Source organism: Seriola dumerili, unplaced genomic scaffold (assembly GCF_002260705.1).
Source record: "Seriola dumerili isolate Sdu_G_001 unplaced genomic scaffold, Sdu_1.0 BDQW01000388.1, whole genome shotgun sequence".
NCBI lineage: Eukaryota > Metazoa > Chordata > Actinopteri > Carangiformes > Carangidae > Seriola > Seriola dumerili.
Genome location: NW_019174643.1, coordinates 248,415 through 261,552, shown reverse-complemented (window position 1 = coordinate 261,552; position 13,138 = coordinate 248,415). Strand labels below are relative to the sequence as shown.

Below are 13,138 nucleotides of genomic sequence, written 5' to 3'. Positions count from 1 at the left end.
CTTGCATCTACCAACAATCAACACTGATTTCACTTTAATCATGAAGATCATCCTTCCCTAAATGTAACCTAACATGAACCACAGAAGAATCGAAAATGACCTATATTGCGATACCTACGCGATCTGTTATTTCAATAATGCTTTCTGGTTTGGTTCAGTTGCAAGAGAAGAAGGTTTTACTCTTTATCTGGAGCGTATCATCCAGTGAGTTCTCCGCTTATGTAACTCGCACGTTACACTCATGCAGCACATGTAATGACAACATAACATAACGACAAACATGAAAATATGGACTATTTGTATTGAAACAATTACATATGTCAACAGAGGTCAGCTGCTCCGTGATCACAGAACTTCCCTCCATTCATGAAAACCATCAATCCGTGTCTACACACACCACAACTAACAGGAGACGGAGAAACACACACACACAAACACTCGGCTCCCTTGAAGTGGTTCATCTTGGAGTATTTAGTGTGGCAATAAGTCTCTCCTGGCGGCAAAGCTACAAACAAACAGAACTGAACTCCTTGTTCTTCCCACAAGCTGTGTGTGATTTTGTGTGTGTGTGTGCGCAAGTACTATGTGTGTCCAAACTGTTAAGCTGGCGTTTCTTTCCGTCTTATCTTATAGTCATATTGTTTGTGAGCATGTGTCTATGGTATCGCTTATTTCCAAAACGTCTTGTGTGCGTTTGTGTGTATTTCCGTATATATCTGTGTGTGTGTGTGTGTGTGTGTGTGTGTGTTTGTGCACTTTACAACAAAGTCTTTGAAGTGTGTGTCGTTGTGTCATTGTGCTCTTTCTCTCTCTTCCTCTGTCTCTGTTTCTGTCTTCCATCAAGCTAAAGAAAAACTCCCAGTGAAACATCACAGCCGGTTTCTTCTTGATGTTCACAAACCACTGTGATCTGCTGGCTGGGAAATAAAAACAAATATGTAGGCATTGAGACATCAGTCAGTCACTGTGCCGAGAGCCCGAACCAGACCACCAGTTTCTTGTGTGTTCCCCACATGACGAGTCTCAGTCCCATTGTTGGGCTCACTTTGAAGAGTTCAATAACAAAGCGGTTAGCATTTACAACAAAAAACATGGCTATAGTTTCATCGACATGGCTATTTTTCAGGAAATTTTTAAGTGTGATTTAATCAAGTCTGTCTAATGTCAGGATACATTTATTTATGTAAGCACCAAGCCTGTTGAAGATTTGTTGCCAACCATCTCAATATCACATTTCACAAATTAGGCTGCTTGTTTCTACTTTGACCCTGCTCTTCTAAAATGATATGAATCATTGATCTGAATGATATTTCAGTCAGAGACATTTATGTCAAGGCACTGACCACACCGTATAATTATACACTTGGATATGATGGAAAGGGTCTTGGAGGGAGCTCTGAACAAATCTGAGCAGGAACTGTGGTGCTGGTGGAGCGAGCGACCCATGTAGCATCAGGTTAAAATCGCTGCACCGTGCACATGCATGAATATGATTGGACATCACTCATCAGCTGGTAGCCAAACTGCTGGTCACTGAGCCAGTGAGTTAGAAGCATGAATATAAAGTTGGTTATAGGAGGGATATATTATAACATTTTTTTTTTTTTATTTGATTGTCAGGAACCAGATGTTGTGTCCTGTCTCCCACCAGAACATTTTCAAACATTCATTTTTTTATTTATTTTTTGCCTAAACACATAATTTTAGCTGTGTAACGATCACTATATCTCAACATACTGCAGCTGCCATGTGCAGCTATGATAGGAATTAATTTGTAGTTAATTAACCTGTAGTTTTTCTACTTATCTTTTTTGCAAGCTAGGTGGAGGAGAAGAGTACCAAAACAAATCACTATGCAGATATCTTTTCCACTTTATAGTTTATTACAGGAGTACATTTAACAATCACGGTAACAAAAAAAAAAAAGGAAAGGAAGAAAGTAGAACAAGACATTCATATTTAAACTAAATGAACATATTTTCCTGTAAAAAGAAATACAAATATTATGTACAGAATGACATAAGACAGGTTCAGAGAAACCAACAGGTGAGAGGAAGGGGAAGTGTAGTCGCATGGCACTTAAAAAATAGACATACCTCGCAAGTGCTTTCTGTTTTCCATAATTAATATCAAATAAAATGCAGTGATAATAAGTCTGAATAACAAAAACAAATAATAATTATTACAGTAATCAAATCAACAATATTAACATTTTAAACACTGTTTACAATATAACTGAAATACATAACATTCTAAATACATCCAATATTTACCAAAGACCTTCTCATTTAGGCTAAAAACTCTAAATCTGTAATAGAATAAAAAATAGCATTTCAAATATCTTATAACAACAATATTAATCGTACAATAACATTAATATTAGGTTATTAGTAGACGTAAATAGCTGATTTTCCCCACGGCTTGCTAAAGAAAGGAATCTTGTACAAATTAATATACACTATAACCTATAAATGCTCTTTTTGTTTTCACAAAATGCAAATATTTTAACCAGCTAAATCATATACATACATATATATATACATACGTACATATATGTATATATATACATATATATGAAGAGAAAGAAATAGCAAATCTCAATTGATACAAACTATTGCAATCTATAACTCTCAATTAGAAAATATACACAAGAAAAGCAGCAAAAAAAATTCTATTTTCATATTTTTTTTTTTTTATCATGAAGACATCAGTGGTGTGGTTGGTAGAAAGAGTGAACAATATCTGGCACAGGCAGAATCCATCTGGAATGCTATTGGGCAACAGGATCGTCCAATAGGAAAAGCCCTGTGAGCGTGACCCTGCCCTCCCCTGAAACCTCATCGGTCCTTCTCTCTCTCTCTCTCTCTCTCTCTCGCTCTCTCTCTCTCTCTTTCTCTCAAGCTTCGGTTTGGAACTTAGAACTGTGTCCGAGCATTCTAGAATGTCCCAGGGTTCCGCTAACACGTCCCAGAGTCCCGCTGTCGAAGCCTTCCATGTATGGGAAAATGAGAGAGAAATCTCCCTCTCCATTAATGGAGCACACAAAGCTCTGAGAGTCCTGATTGTGCAATCACCTCAAACAATAAATCTCTTTTAGCTAATAAAGTTGCTTTAACCATGGAAATTGTTTTGTTTTTGCATTCTTAGCGTTGATTGGAGGAGCAGCAAGACAGAACGTCACCTTCTCCACAGAACTTAAAATGACTACCCCAAGGAGACGGAAAAAATAAAAACAGCACACAAATAAACAAACACAGAATGACAAAGCAACACTCAAGCAGCATGTATGTAGGTCATCTCCTCTCCACCTCCACCTTATCCCTCTGTCTTTTTCTCCTCCTCCAGCTCAGGAATTTGCGCCGATTTGTGAGAGCGAGTTCTTCATCGTATCCTCATCGTGGGATAAAGTCACCGTCCGAGAGAGTACAATCTCAATGCAACTTAGAAGTGTACTTCATTAATCAAAGCACAGGTTGAGAGAGTTTACAAAGCAGGCCTGGACCTTATTACTGTTTGACCTGGATTCAGTTACTTTTATGTTGTGTGATGCCAATTGGGAATTCCTGTTGGTTGATTCTGCATGCACCACCAAAATGATCTCCTTGGGGGGGGGACAGAATTGTTGGAGAAGCTAATACGTCAAGTGAGAGAAACACTCACGGAAAACCCCTGATATATTTTTGTTTATGTGAACACAAAGTAATTGAGAGATTTTCAAAAAGTAATCGGTCCAGCTCTGAAACTACATCAGTAAGTAAGTGATAGTCTTTTTATGTGCAGTCAGTCAGAGTTAAATATATTAAAAAAAAAAATTAAAAAAAAAAAGCAAAGGCTTATTCATTATTCACCACTATGTCTACTCAGCACCTGAGTTCACACACCACCAAGATTACTTGGATATGCCGTATAAATGGGCAACAATTTGAGGCAATGCAGATGGGCAACCTGTGGGCTGCAGAGACGAAGAAGAGAGTGATGTTTTTCACTGGAGATATTGATAACTAGAAAATCTAGGTTCAAGGTAGAATTTAGGATGTCAGAATATGGGCTTGCAGTTTCTTTGAGTTTCTCGTGAGGGCAGTTTCTATTCTGTCTCTTGATCACTTCCTGTTTTTTAGGGTTTGTAATTTGGAACCCAAAAGAGAAAGTGTACTGAATGATTACTGAATGGCATTCATCTTCCAGCAAGAATTGAAACTAAAGACTCTTTTTAGTTTTTCCCCTTTACATTTCCAATGTTTCTTTGTAATGTTGGTAGTTTGAGAAGCTTATTTTTGCTGTACGGCGCATGAATGGAAGCAATATGGAGACCGTTGGGTTAAAAATCAGTTCATGAAAAAACAGCAGGCAAAGTTGTTGCAAGAAACAGAACAAATTGCCCATTTACATTAAATATTATGTGTTCTGCCCTTTAAAATATGCAGCCAGTACATCTCCCACATCAGAACTAAATCCCTTACATTTTCTAAGCACAGCCCTTCCCTTCGCTGCCTAAATTGATACTTGACTCTCATTAGCGCCACAAATATAAACTGTATTTACTGCATCATGATACAGCTCGCTTGAAGAAACCGTCAGAGCCGATCTGACAAGCTCAGCAACATGTCAATCTGTGCCACAACTTGCTACCCACTGTGCTATGATCCTTTTCACTGCATGTGTAAGCTAGTAAACAATTTGAATTTTGATAGACCTTTGATGGAAAACACCTGAAAGAAAGCCACCGCTGATTTCTGTCATTCTTTCAAATCTTTTTCAACTGAGAAGAAATCGAGTTCAATCTCGGTGGCACCATGAAGAAGCCTGACCACAAACATACCAATTTTTGGACCAGAAAATCTCGAACTTTCAGTATATATTTCCATCTCTTTTACCCTGCTAGACAACTGAAATGGTCCACTGATTTTGATTAAGCACAAGCAAAATGCTAAAATATCATTCTTTCATCCTATACCCTGTTTCATCCATCTTGCCATCCTTCCATAACTATCCCTACTTATACTTTTCTTGTTTCAACACTTCATTTCGCCAAAAGTACCACCATACCTCTCTTTCTCCCGTTGTGCACTACCCACATTCTCTTTCAAATTATATTACATAGCTTTTTTTTGTACATACATTTTGTTTGTATATTTCTTTAAAAAAATACACAGAATAGAGCATAATTAGGAACTTTTTTGGCAGCTTCTTCCTGTCTCAGAGGAAAGTCTCAATCATCATCAGTTGTAAGAAGAGATGAAGACTTCTGCTTTTCTTTTAGTCTGAAAAAAACCTCCAACTTGTCAGAACAAAGGTGGAGAAGAAAAGATAACTCTGATATTTCTTTCCTTCCTTCAATCTTCTCCCTAAAGACCTCTTCGATCACTAACCCCCACCCCTACTCGTCAACCCTCTGCCGTTCAAACTGTCGCTCCCAGCAGCTCTTCTGACTTGGCCATGATTTCGTTCTGGTTGGAGTCCAAGCCGTAGAACTTGACCTTCAGCCCATCGACAGGGTGGACCACGGGTACCGTGACCACACGGGGGAACTGCCGGGTGGCCAGCTCGAAGCGGCTGGTGCAGGCCAGCTCGATAGCGAGGATGCGTAGGAAAAGGGTGGCGAGCTGCTTGCCCAGACAGGACCGGACGCCACCGCCGAAGGGCAGGTAGTGGAAACGTCCCTCTTTGTCCTCTCCCCTCTCCTGGCTGAAGCGGTCGGGGTCGAAGGCATCCACGTCCTTAAAGACTGCGGAGGTGTCATGGGTGTCCCGAATGCTGTACATCACGCTCCAGCCCTTGGGAATCTGGACTCCCTGGAGATACAAAGACAGAGAAATGTTGAGGGTTAGTTAAGTACAACTTTGTGATGAGACTATGTACTAACTTGTAATGGATAATTCTTTTGAAATTAGATGGCAGTCCTTGACTTTTTAGCTAGTTGACTGTACTTTAATTGGACTATCATCATATAAGAATGAAAGCATGATTTGTAAAGCATGATTTCATCATTTTACGCTTGATAAGAGACACACAAAGAGATATTAAAGAGACGTAAATCATCTGTAACAATCACTGGGCCACTTACATCAAGTTCGAAGGTCTGCATGGCGGTTCGGTAGGCCCCTGAGACGGGCGTAAAGAGTCTCAGCACCTCCTTGATGACACAGTCCAGGTACTTGAGGCTCACAATGGTGTCCAGCCTCAGCTCTCCTTCGGGGCAGAGGCAGCCGTTGTGGAGGAGGCCCCTGGCTCTCAGTTCCTCCCTTAGGCGCTCCAGGACAGCAGGATGGCGGAGGAGCTGCATGATGAGGGAGGTGCTGGCGCTGGCAGTTGTGGCGAAGGCAGCAAAGATCAACTCGATGGTCGACTCCTGTGGGACGATAGAGAGGCGGAGTGATGGATCAGTGTGTTAATGCTTTTCCTTTTTTGTTAATTACCTTGCAACACAGAGTTCCTGCCCATCACTGTTACTGTTCCCTACATGACCAGAGTTGGGAGTGTACTAAGGGGCGTTTGAGTTGATTTGTCTTCACTTCGCTGGCAAGCCAACTGGATTCTCCCTCAGCTTCTGATGGGTTAATTACTTGTCACTTGAACAAAGAGTCCGGAGAGTGGAAATGTAGATGGCAGCGTTGCGTGCTGAAGGGTGATGGTGGATATGAGCCAAATACCAAACGCCCATAGGCGTGATTACTTTTTTTTTTTTTTTTTTTTTTTTTAAGGGAACAGCAGCACAAAATATAGAATTTACGATTCTATAAAAGGGATTTTCACACTCTGCGTGTTATAGAGTTGACATTTGAATTCACTCTTTTCAAAATGTGACTTTATTTTTTTTTGTCAATTATGATGAAGCCAAACTGTGAGCAAACATAACCTGGGACTTCAACCTTACTTTGGGCGCAAATCCACTACCCCACACCTCCAGCCTGCCATTTGTTTCGTAACAACATTGGGCCAAAAAAAATGTCAAAAGCGAATACATAATAAAAAGTATGTTATTTTTAATTCCTGAAAAGTAACGTGTTTGGAAATATGACGTTTGTATCCAATAACAACATTTAGTAGTACGCTTTGCCGGGCCCATTATTAAGGTAGTGGAATAAATAACACAGAGGCTGGGCAGCAACGACTCGCATTATAAACCGCTCATCCGCCATCGTCTGTGTCAAAACACGTCTCTGCCTCACCCTACATGTGTGTCTGCTATATATGCGTGCGTCAGAAAACTGCAGGAGAGTGCTTCAGCCTGGGCCTCTGCGACAGGGGCTCCCCAGTTCACTTTGTGTGTATTTATATATATATGTATATGTGTGTGTGTGTGTGTGTGCGTACAGGAGGCCTCTTTCAGACCCCTTGCAGGGGGAGTGTTGACTTATTTTTGGCCCTGGACTTAACCCAGAAACCGCAGTGAGCAAGAGAGAAGCAGAGAGAGTTGAGTTTCCACAGAATTCCTCAGAATTGCTTTAATAGGTAAATAGAGGGTGTGCCTGTCCGCGTGTGTGTGTGTGTGTGTGTGTGTGTGTGTGTGTGTGTTTGTTTTTTTTTACTGTTACCGTCTGCCTGTGGGCATCAGTCATATTTTTCTTAAAGATGTGTATCATCATAAGTTACTATGTCACACGTGTTACTCATGATCCCATTTGTTGGAGACATTTTTGACTGTGTTGTGTGTGTGTGTGTGTGTGCGTGCGTGCGTGCGTGCGTGCGTGCGTGCGTGCGTGCGTGGGCGCGCGCCCAGACAGGTTCTCCCGGGCACCACTTTCCTGGGTAAACAGTGAGTGTGTTCTTCTGTATGTGTTACTGTTTGTGTGTGTGTGTGTGTCTTTTACTGGTACTGTCTGCATTTGGACATCAGCTGAGCATCTCTGCTGTCATATTTGTTCTTCTGTATGTGTGACTGTGTGTGTGTTTGCACACATACAGCGTGCATCAGAGTTTGCGTGTTTCTGCACTGCATGTGTTAACGCTCCCACGAGTGATTCAGTGACTTCTTGTGTGCCTGGCTTCTCTCCAGCGTATGTTTGCACACCGCCTCCTCCCACTCAGGTGATTTTTGAGCGTAGGTGTGTTACCTTCAGCTCCTGCATGGTGAGCTCGGTGCCGTTTTCTTTGGCGCTCTCCATCAGGACGTCCAGTGCGTCGCTGTAATCCTTCCCCTGGGAACACAGCGGCTTCTCCCTGATGGCCTTCTCTATGCTTTTCTGCAGGGTGTCTCGTGCACGGATACCCTGCAAACACACACACACAAAAGAAATTTAACCAAGAGTAACCTGCAACTAATCGTCTTTGGGTTAAGGTTAGGGTTTAAACTGTTACTTTGGACTTTAAAGCACCTTAAGTGAGAAAACATACACCTAACCAGAGCATGCAGCACCAAGAGAAGCGGAGGATGTCGACTGCACGTACCTTCCTGTAGCCGCTAAACGGCAGGTCTATGGGCAGACTGAACAGGTTGTCAACAAAGTCCTGGAAGGTTGAGAACAGATGCCTCATCTCCTCCTCTGACACCCTGAAGCCCAGCAGCACCCTCACCGCCATGGTGAACGACAACCTCTGGCTCTCCCTGTGGAAAGACGACCAACAGGTTACATCAAGTAAAACCTTCGTACGTGTTCTTGTTCCTCTTCACAAACAAACCTGTACAACTGTAAATATAATACAGCTCATGCAGGTTAGATGTTTCTACCTACGCTGATGCTTCTACTCATGACATTGACCTTTCTACCTGGGAATTTAACGTTCTATTTAACGTATACTAACCTCCATCAGTGATGTTTCAACTGACTATCGTTTCTTACCTCGAAGGACAATGTTTCTGCTTCTCATGACGACTTTACTTCTTTAAGCAGTTTTGTTTTGTTGTCTTTTACAATATTTCTGCTTGGCGGATCTTCTGACCTCTCATAAGAATATCGTTTCTACCTTTTGATGGTTCTGACAACCTTTGAACTCTCCGTGTACTAATTGAGATTCTCCTACCATCACTTTTATTGCAGAAATATTTAGGATATTCTGACCAGCTGTGATGACAGTTCTACCTGCAGTCACATGATAATCTAACAACACCATTTCTACATATTCTTTTTCTACACCACAACACTCCCCCCCCAGTGTACCTGTAGACATTGATGGGCTCGGGGTTGGAGCTCCACACCCGGAGGCTCTCCTGGATGACCTGCTGGATCTTGGGGAGGTAGGACTCCAAGGCCTCGTGGCTGAACACTTTGGCAAACACCTGGGGAGAGGGAGGAAGAAGAAGAAGAGGCATGTAGCGCCACTTTAAAAGCAGAATGTGACCGCAGCTGTCAGTTCTCACAGATAAAGATCGGCCATGATTTTTCATTAAACGCTCATAACTTTTACGACTTGGCAGACACACACAGACGGAATGCAGAAATTAATTTGACCCAGTGCAAGTCAAAGCAGAGGACAAAGCACTGATTACACACACACTACTGTGATCCCCTCCCTTGTTACAGTCATGGCAGAATGTCTTTAGGAAACCTGGAGCGTGGCAAACCCTGACTCACGGGGCGTGTGAGCAGATGGCAGCTCATTCTAGTGTAATATTTACATTTGTCATATTTTGTGGAAAGGTCAGTCGTTGGACAAGGAAGGATTTCTCAGTTTTTGGTCGTTGCCATTTACAAAATGTGATGCAGTCCTTGGTCAAACATGCGTTTATCCATAATCCAGCTGAAATGATGAGTTGATTAATCAATCAGTCCATCAACGGAACATATTTTTGATAATTGAGTAATCCCATACGTCTAGCTCCTGCAGTGCGACCATTTGCTGCTTTTCTTTGCTTTATATAATTTTAAGTTCTTGCTCTTTGGGTTTTGGACTGTTTCTCTTACAAAACAAGCAATTTGATGACGCCTGCTTGGGTTCTGTAAAATTGTGACTGGCATTTTTCACTATACTTTGGCAGTTTATAACCCCAAATTTGGAGGATTGTGTAACCTTGGACCTTCTGAGTGCTTTCTAGTTGTTCTTGTTGGTCAGTGTAGTCATTACGCTCCGTCTTTTTCTAGTCTTTCATGAAAATACTGTGCTTTTCTCCTCATATTGTGTTTGTATATTTATATATATGTTTTATACGTCTTTCCTGTCATATCTCTTCAACCTTTCTCCTCTCGCTCGAGCTGCACCTAGACAAGACTTTCCATCCTATTCATTTTCTGTGATGCCCGTTTCTTATTCATCCTGATTCTCTCACCCTCCCTCCCTCTCTCCCTCTTTACAGAGACTTATACATTGTGGAGGTTTTCCCCTGTAGTCAGCAGAACTAGAATGACAAGCAGAAAGAGCAAAAGAGAGAGAGAGAGAGGAGGAGGGGGGGAGAGTTGAGTCTTTCCTGGCGGCTCGTAGTATTTCTTAGTATGAATCAGTCACCAGTCGTCAGTGTTGTTTGGACAAATAACATTCCATCTGATTTAACCTCCAAAACTGTCCTTAAAACAGTCTTGGAAATGATTTAGATGTGGAGAACATTGGAGAGGGAGAGGAGAAAAGAGAGAGCAGACTGGACTAGAATAGGGCTTTTATATTAATATGAATCAGTCACTAACACTTAGCTTTATTTGGATAAATAACATTCGTGTGCGTTTAACCTTTTAGAGCTTTCCGCAGAACAGTCGCATATTATTTGAAAACGTAGAAGGGAACAGAAGAGAACGGAGGGATACCGCTGCTGCAGCTTGGGTGAAAAACTCCCTGAAATGTCAACTCTTTCAATTATGTCTTTTTTTTTTTTTTTAAAACAATGTTTTTCCTTCAGTTTATGAAATTCAACGAAAAAAGAAAAAAAAAAAGAAGCAAGTTCTAGGTTTTTATTTTATCTGAAACGTCGTCCCCGGTAATCGCAGTGGCAATGCAGCACATTTTTAAGCAAGTTGAGCGACTGGTACACATGGTTTGCATTTTCTGCTCAATGAAATGAGACTGGAACATTTGAACAAGCAAATTTTATATTAGCAAGAAATACTGTCTAATGATAAGTCAGCCGGTCAATCACCCGTTCAATTCACTTTAAGAGCCTTCACAGTCCTTTTGGAAATGCCAGTGAGGATGTGGGTTGAACATTTGCATGTCGATTGGTTTCAGCGTATTACTTTTTTTCCTTATTTGTTTATTTTGAAGCGACTTTTATGTTTTTTTTTGTTTTTTTTTAATGAACTCCTTTATTATCTGACCTACACAAACTCGTAACTGCATCTCCTCTGTGGTTTTTCTCGACTTATTTTATCGCTGTGGTTCTTTTTTATGACTTTCCTTCAACTTTTTTTTTTTATCCCAGTGCAGATAAACCTAACTACACTTGACACAGTTTCGCATCCGCGTTCGCAGCTTATGCTGGATTTGTAGCTTTCAAAGCATGCGTACAAAGAAAAATGACTTTACTGTGTGTTTGGAAGTATATTTTCCATATGTTAAGACACTGGAGGAACATGGTTGTGAAGACAAAGCGTTCCTGCTTCTCTTCTGTAAGACATAACACAGGCTGAGAGGGAAGAAAGGAGCTTCTAGAGGGATTTGAGCCCAGGCCAGTGAAGGGTACATGTGGTTCTTGAGGTCGATGTTTCAGCCACCAAACCATCAGTTGGGCACTCGCACTCTATTTCGTCCTCTACCTCATTTTCCTCTCACGTTCTTTCTCCTCTGTTGCCCTCTTCCCTCTCTCTCTTTGCTCATTCCTCCAAACCCTGCTTCCCTCCCTCCGTCGCCCTCAGAATGAATGAACAATAGCCCACTGAGCTGCTGCTGTGTGCATGAAAAGTGTGTGAATTACGTGTACGCGCCGTATGGGTATATATATTTATACATATATATATATATGTCCTGCGTATGTGTGTTAGGGAGTGGTTAGTGCAGATCACAGAGCGCTCTAAGACGTTAGCAGCACTACATTTCCTCTGCTGCCGCGCCCTGGGGCCCGCTGGTCACAGATCAGCTTACATGACCCGCTCGCCAACCCTGACCACAGGGGATTACACACAGTATCTGACCTCAAAACAGTCTGAGAAAACACACAAGGCTGTCACGGCCGCTCTTTTGTTTGCCAAGGAGTCGGTTTGTCAGTTAGTTTGGTTGATAAGTTCCAATTGATTCCTCCGTTGTACCGTACCGTCATTGAAGTCATTTGATTAATTACTTAATCAGTCAATTATCTATTGAGTTATTAAGTCAGTTTGTGATGTGGATATGTGGTAAGAGTCATTTAGTTGGTTACGTCATCATTTATTAATTCTGCGGGATTCTCCATCAGGTAATTAGTTGGTTAATCAGTCCCTTGCTGATTTAATTATAGTTTCCACTCAATCAGCCATTTGGGTCAAAGGTTTCTACATCTGTGAATCAACAGTTTACTCAAACTCTAACTGAGTCAGCTGTCGGCTGGTTTTTTTGTTTACATCAGAGGGTTTGAAAACGAGACGAACATGTTTGAGAATCATCATCTGGAAAATATTCAGGAAGATCTCCAAAAAAAAAAAAAATTGAATAAATAAAAAAATAATGTCAGAGAGAGACTGGAAGGTGATTGGGCGAAAATATTCGTTAAGCCAAAGGAGGTTGTGTAACGCTGTGAATTTAGCCATTTAACCCGTCTGTGCTGGATTATGCATAATTGCTCAATTTGGGTGAGTACTTCGCCTATTCCTACACGCGCACACACACACACACACACACACACACACACACACACACACACATATAGAGACGGAGCAGCAGGGTTGAGCTACTGTAGGACCAGTGAGTCAGACAGCATATGTGTGTGTGTGCGTGTGTGTGTGTTTGTGTGCAGGCGGAGAGGAGGCCAAGACTCCGAAAGGTAACTATAGGTCAGACAAATACACAGATACACACACACACACACACACACACACACGGTATCTCCCTGCATGGTCTGGCTGCCAATCAAACACAGTTTTTTATGCAGTGTCACTCTGGGACCTTCCAAGTGTGTGTGTGTGTGTGTGTGTGTGTGTGTGTGTGTGTGTGTGTGTGGGGGGGGGGGGGGGGGGGGGGTTTGTGGACCGACTGTCGCGTCTCTCAGGGCATGTTTTCGTGAGTCCATTGTCCGTGTCACTCAGCTGTCGTAGAGGTTACGGTTGAGCTGTGCAGCACCACAAGGTTGACTCCCGACCGCAGA

General features: G+C 41.9%; 1 protein-coding gene across 1 annotated transcript in view; it reads right to left on the bottom strand.

Annotated features, from left to right (window-relative positions):
- Positions 1 to 2,674: 2,674 nt before the first annotated feature.
- The window catches only part of LOC111233339 (cytochrome P450 26B1), a 35,742-nt gene continuing 25,278 nt past the window's right edge, over positions 2,675 to 13,138 (bottom strand). Inside the window, exons 3-7 of the mRNA XM_022761132.1 lie at positions 9,099 to 9,217; positions 8,389 to 8,545; positions 8,055 to 8,210; positions 6,065 to 6,349; positions 2,675 to 5,792 (exon numbers count right to left, since the gene is read on the bottom strand). Of these exons, the coding sequence (XP_022616853.1) occupies positions 5,400 to 5,792; positions 6,065 to 6,349; positions 8,055 to 8,210; positions 8,389 to 8,545; positions 9,099 to 9,217 (1,110 nt within the window). The 3' untranslated portion in view covers positions 2,675 to 5,399. The remainder of the gene's footprint in view (positions 5,793 to 6,064; positions 6,350 to 8,054; positions 8,211 to 8,388; positions 8,546 to 9,098; positions 9,218 to 13,138) is intronic.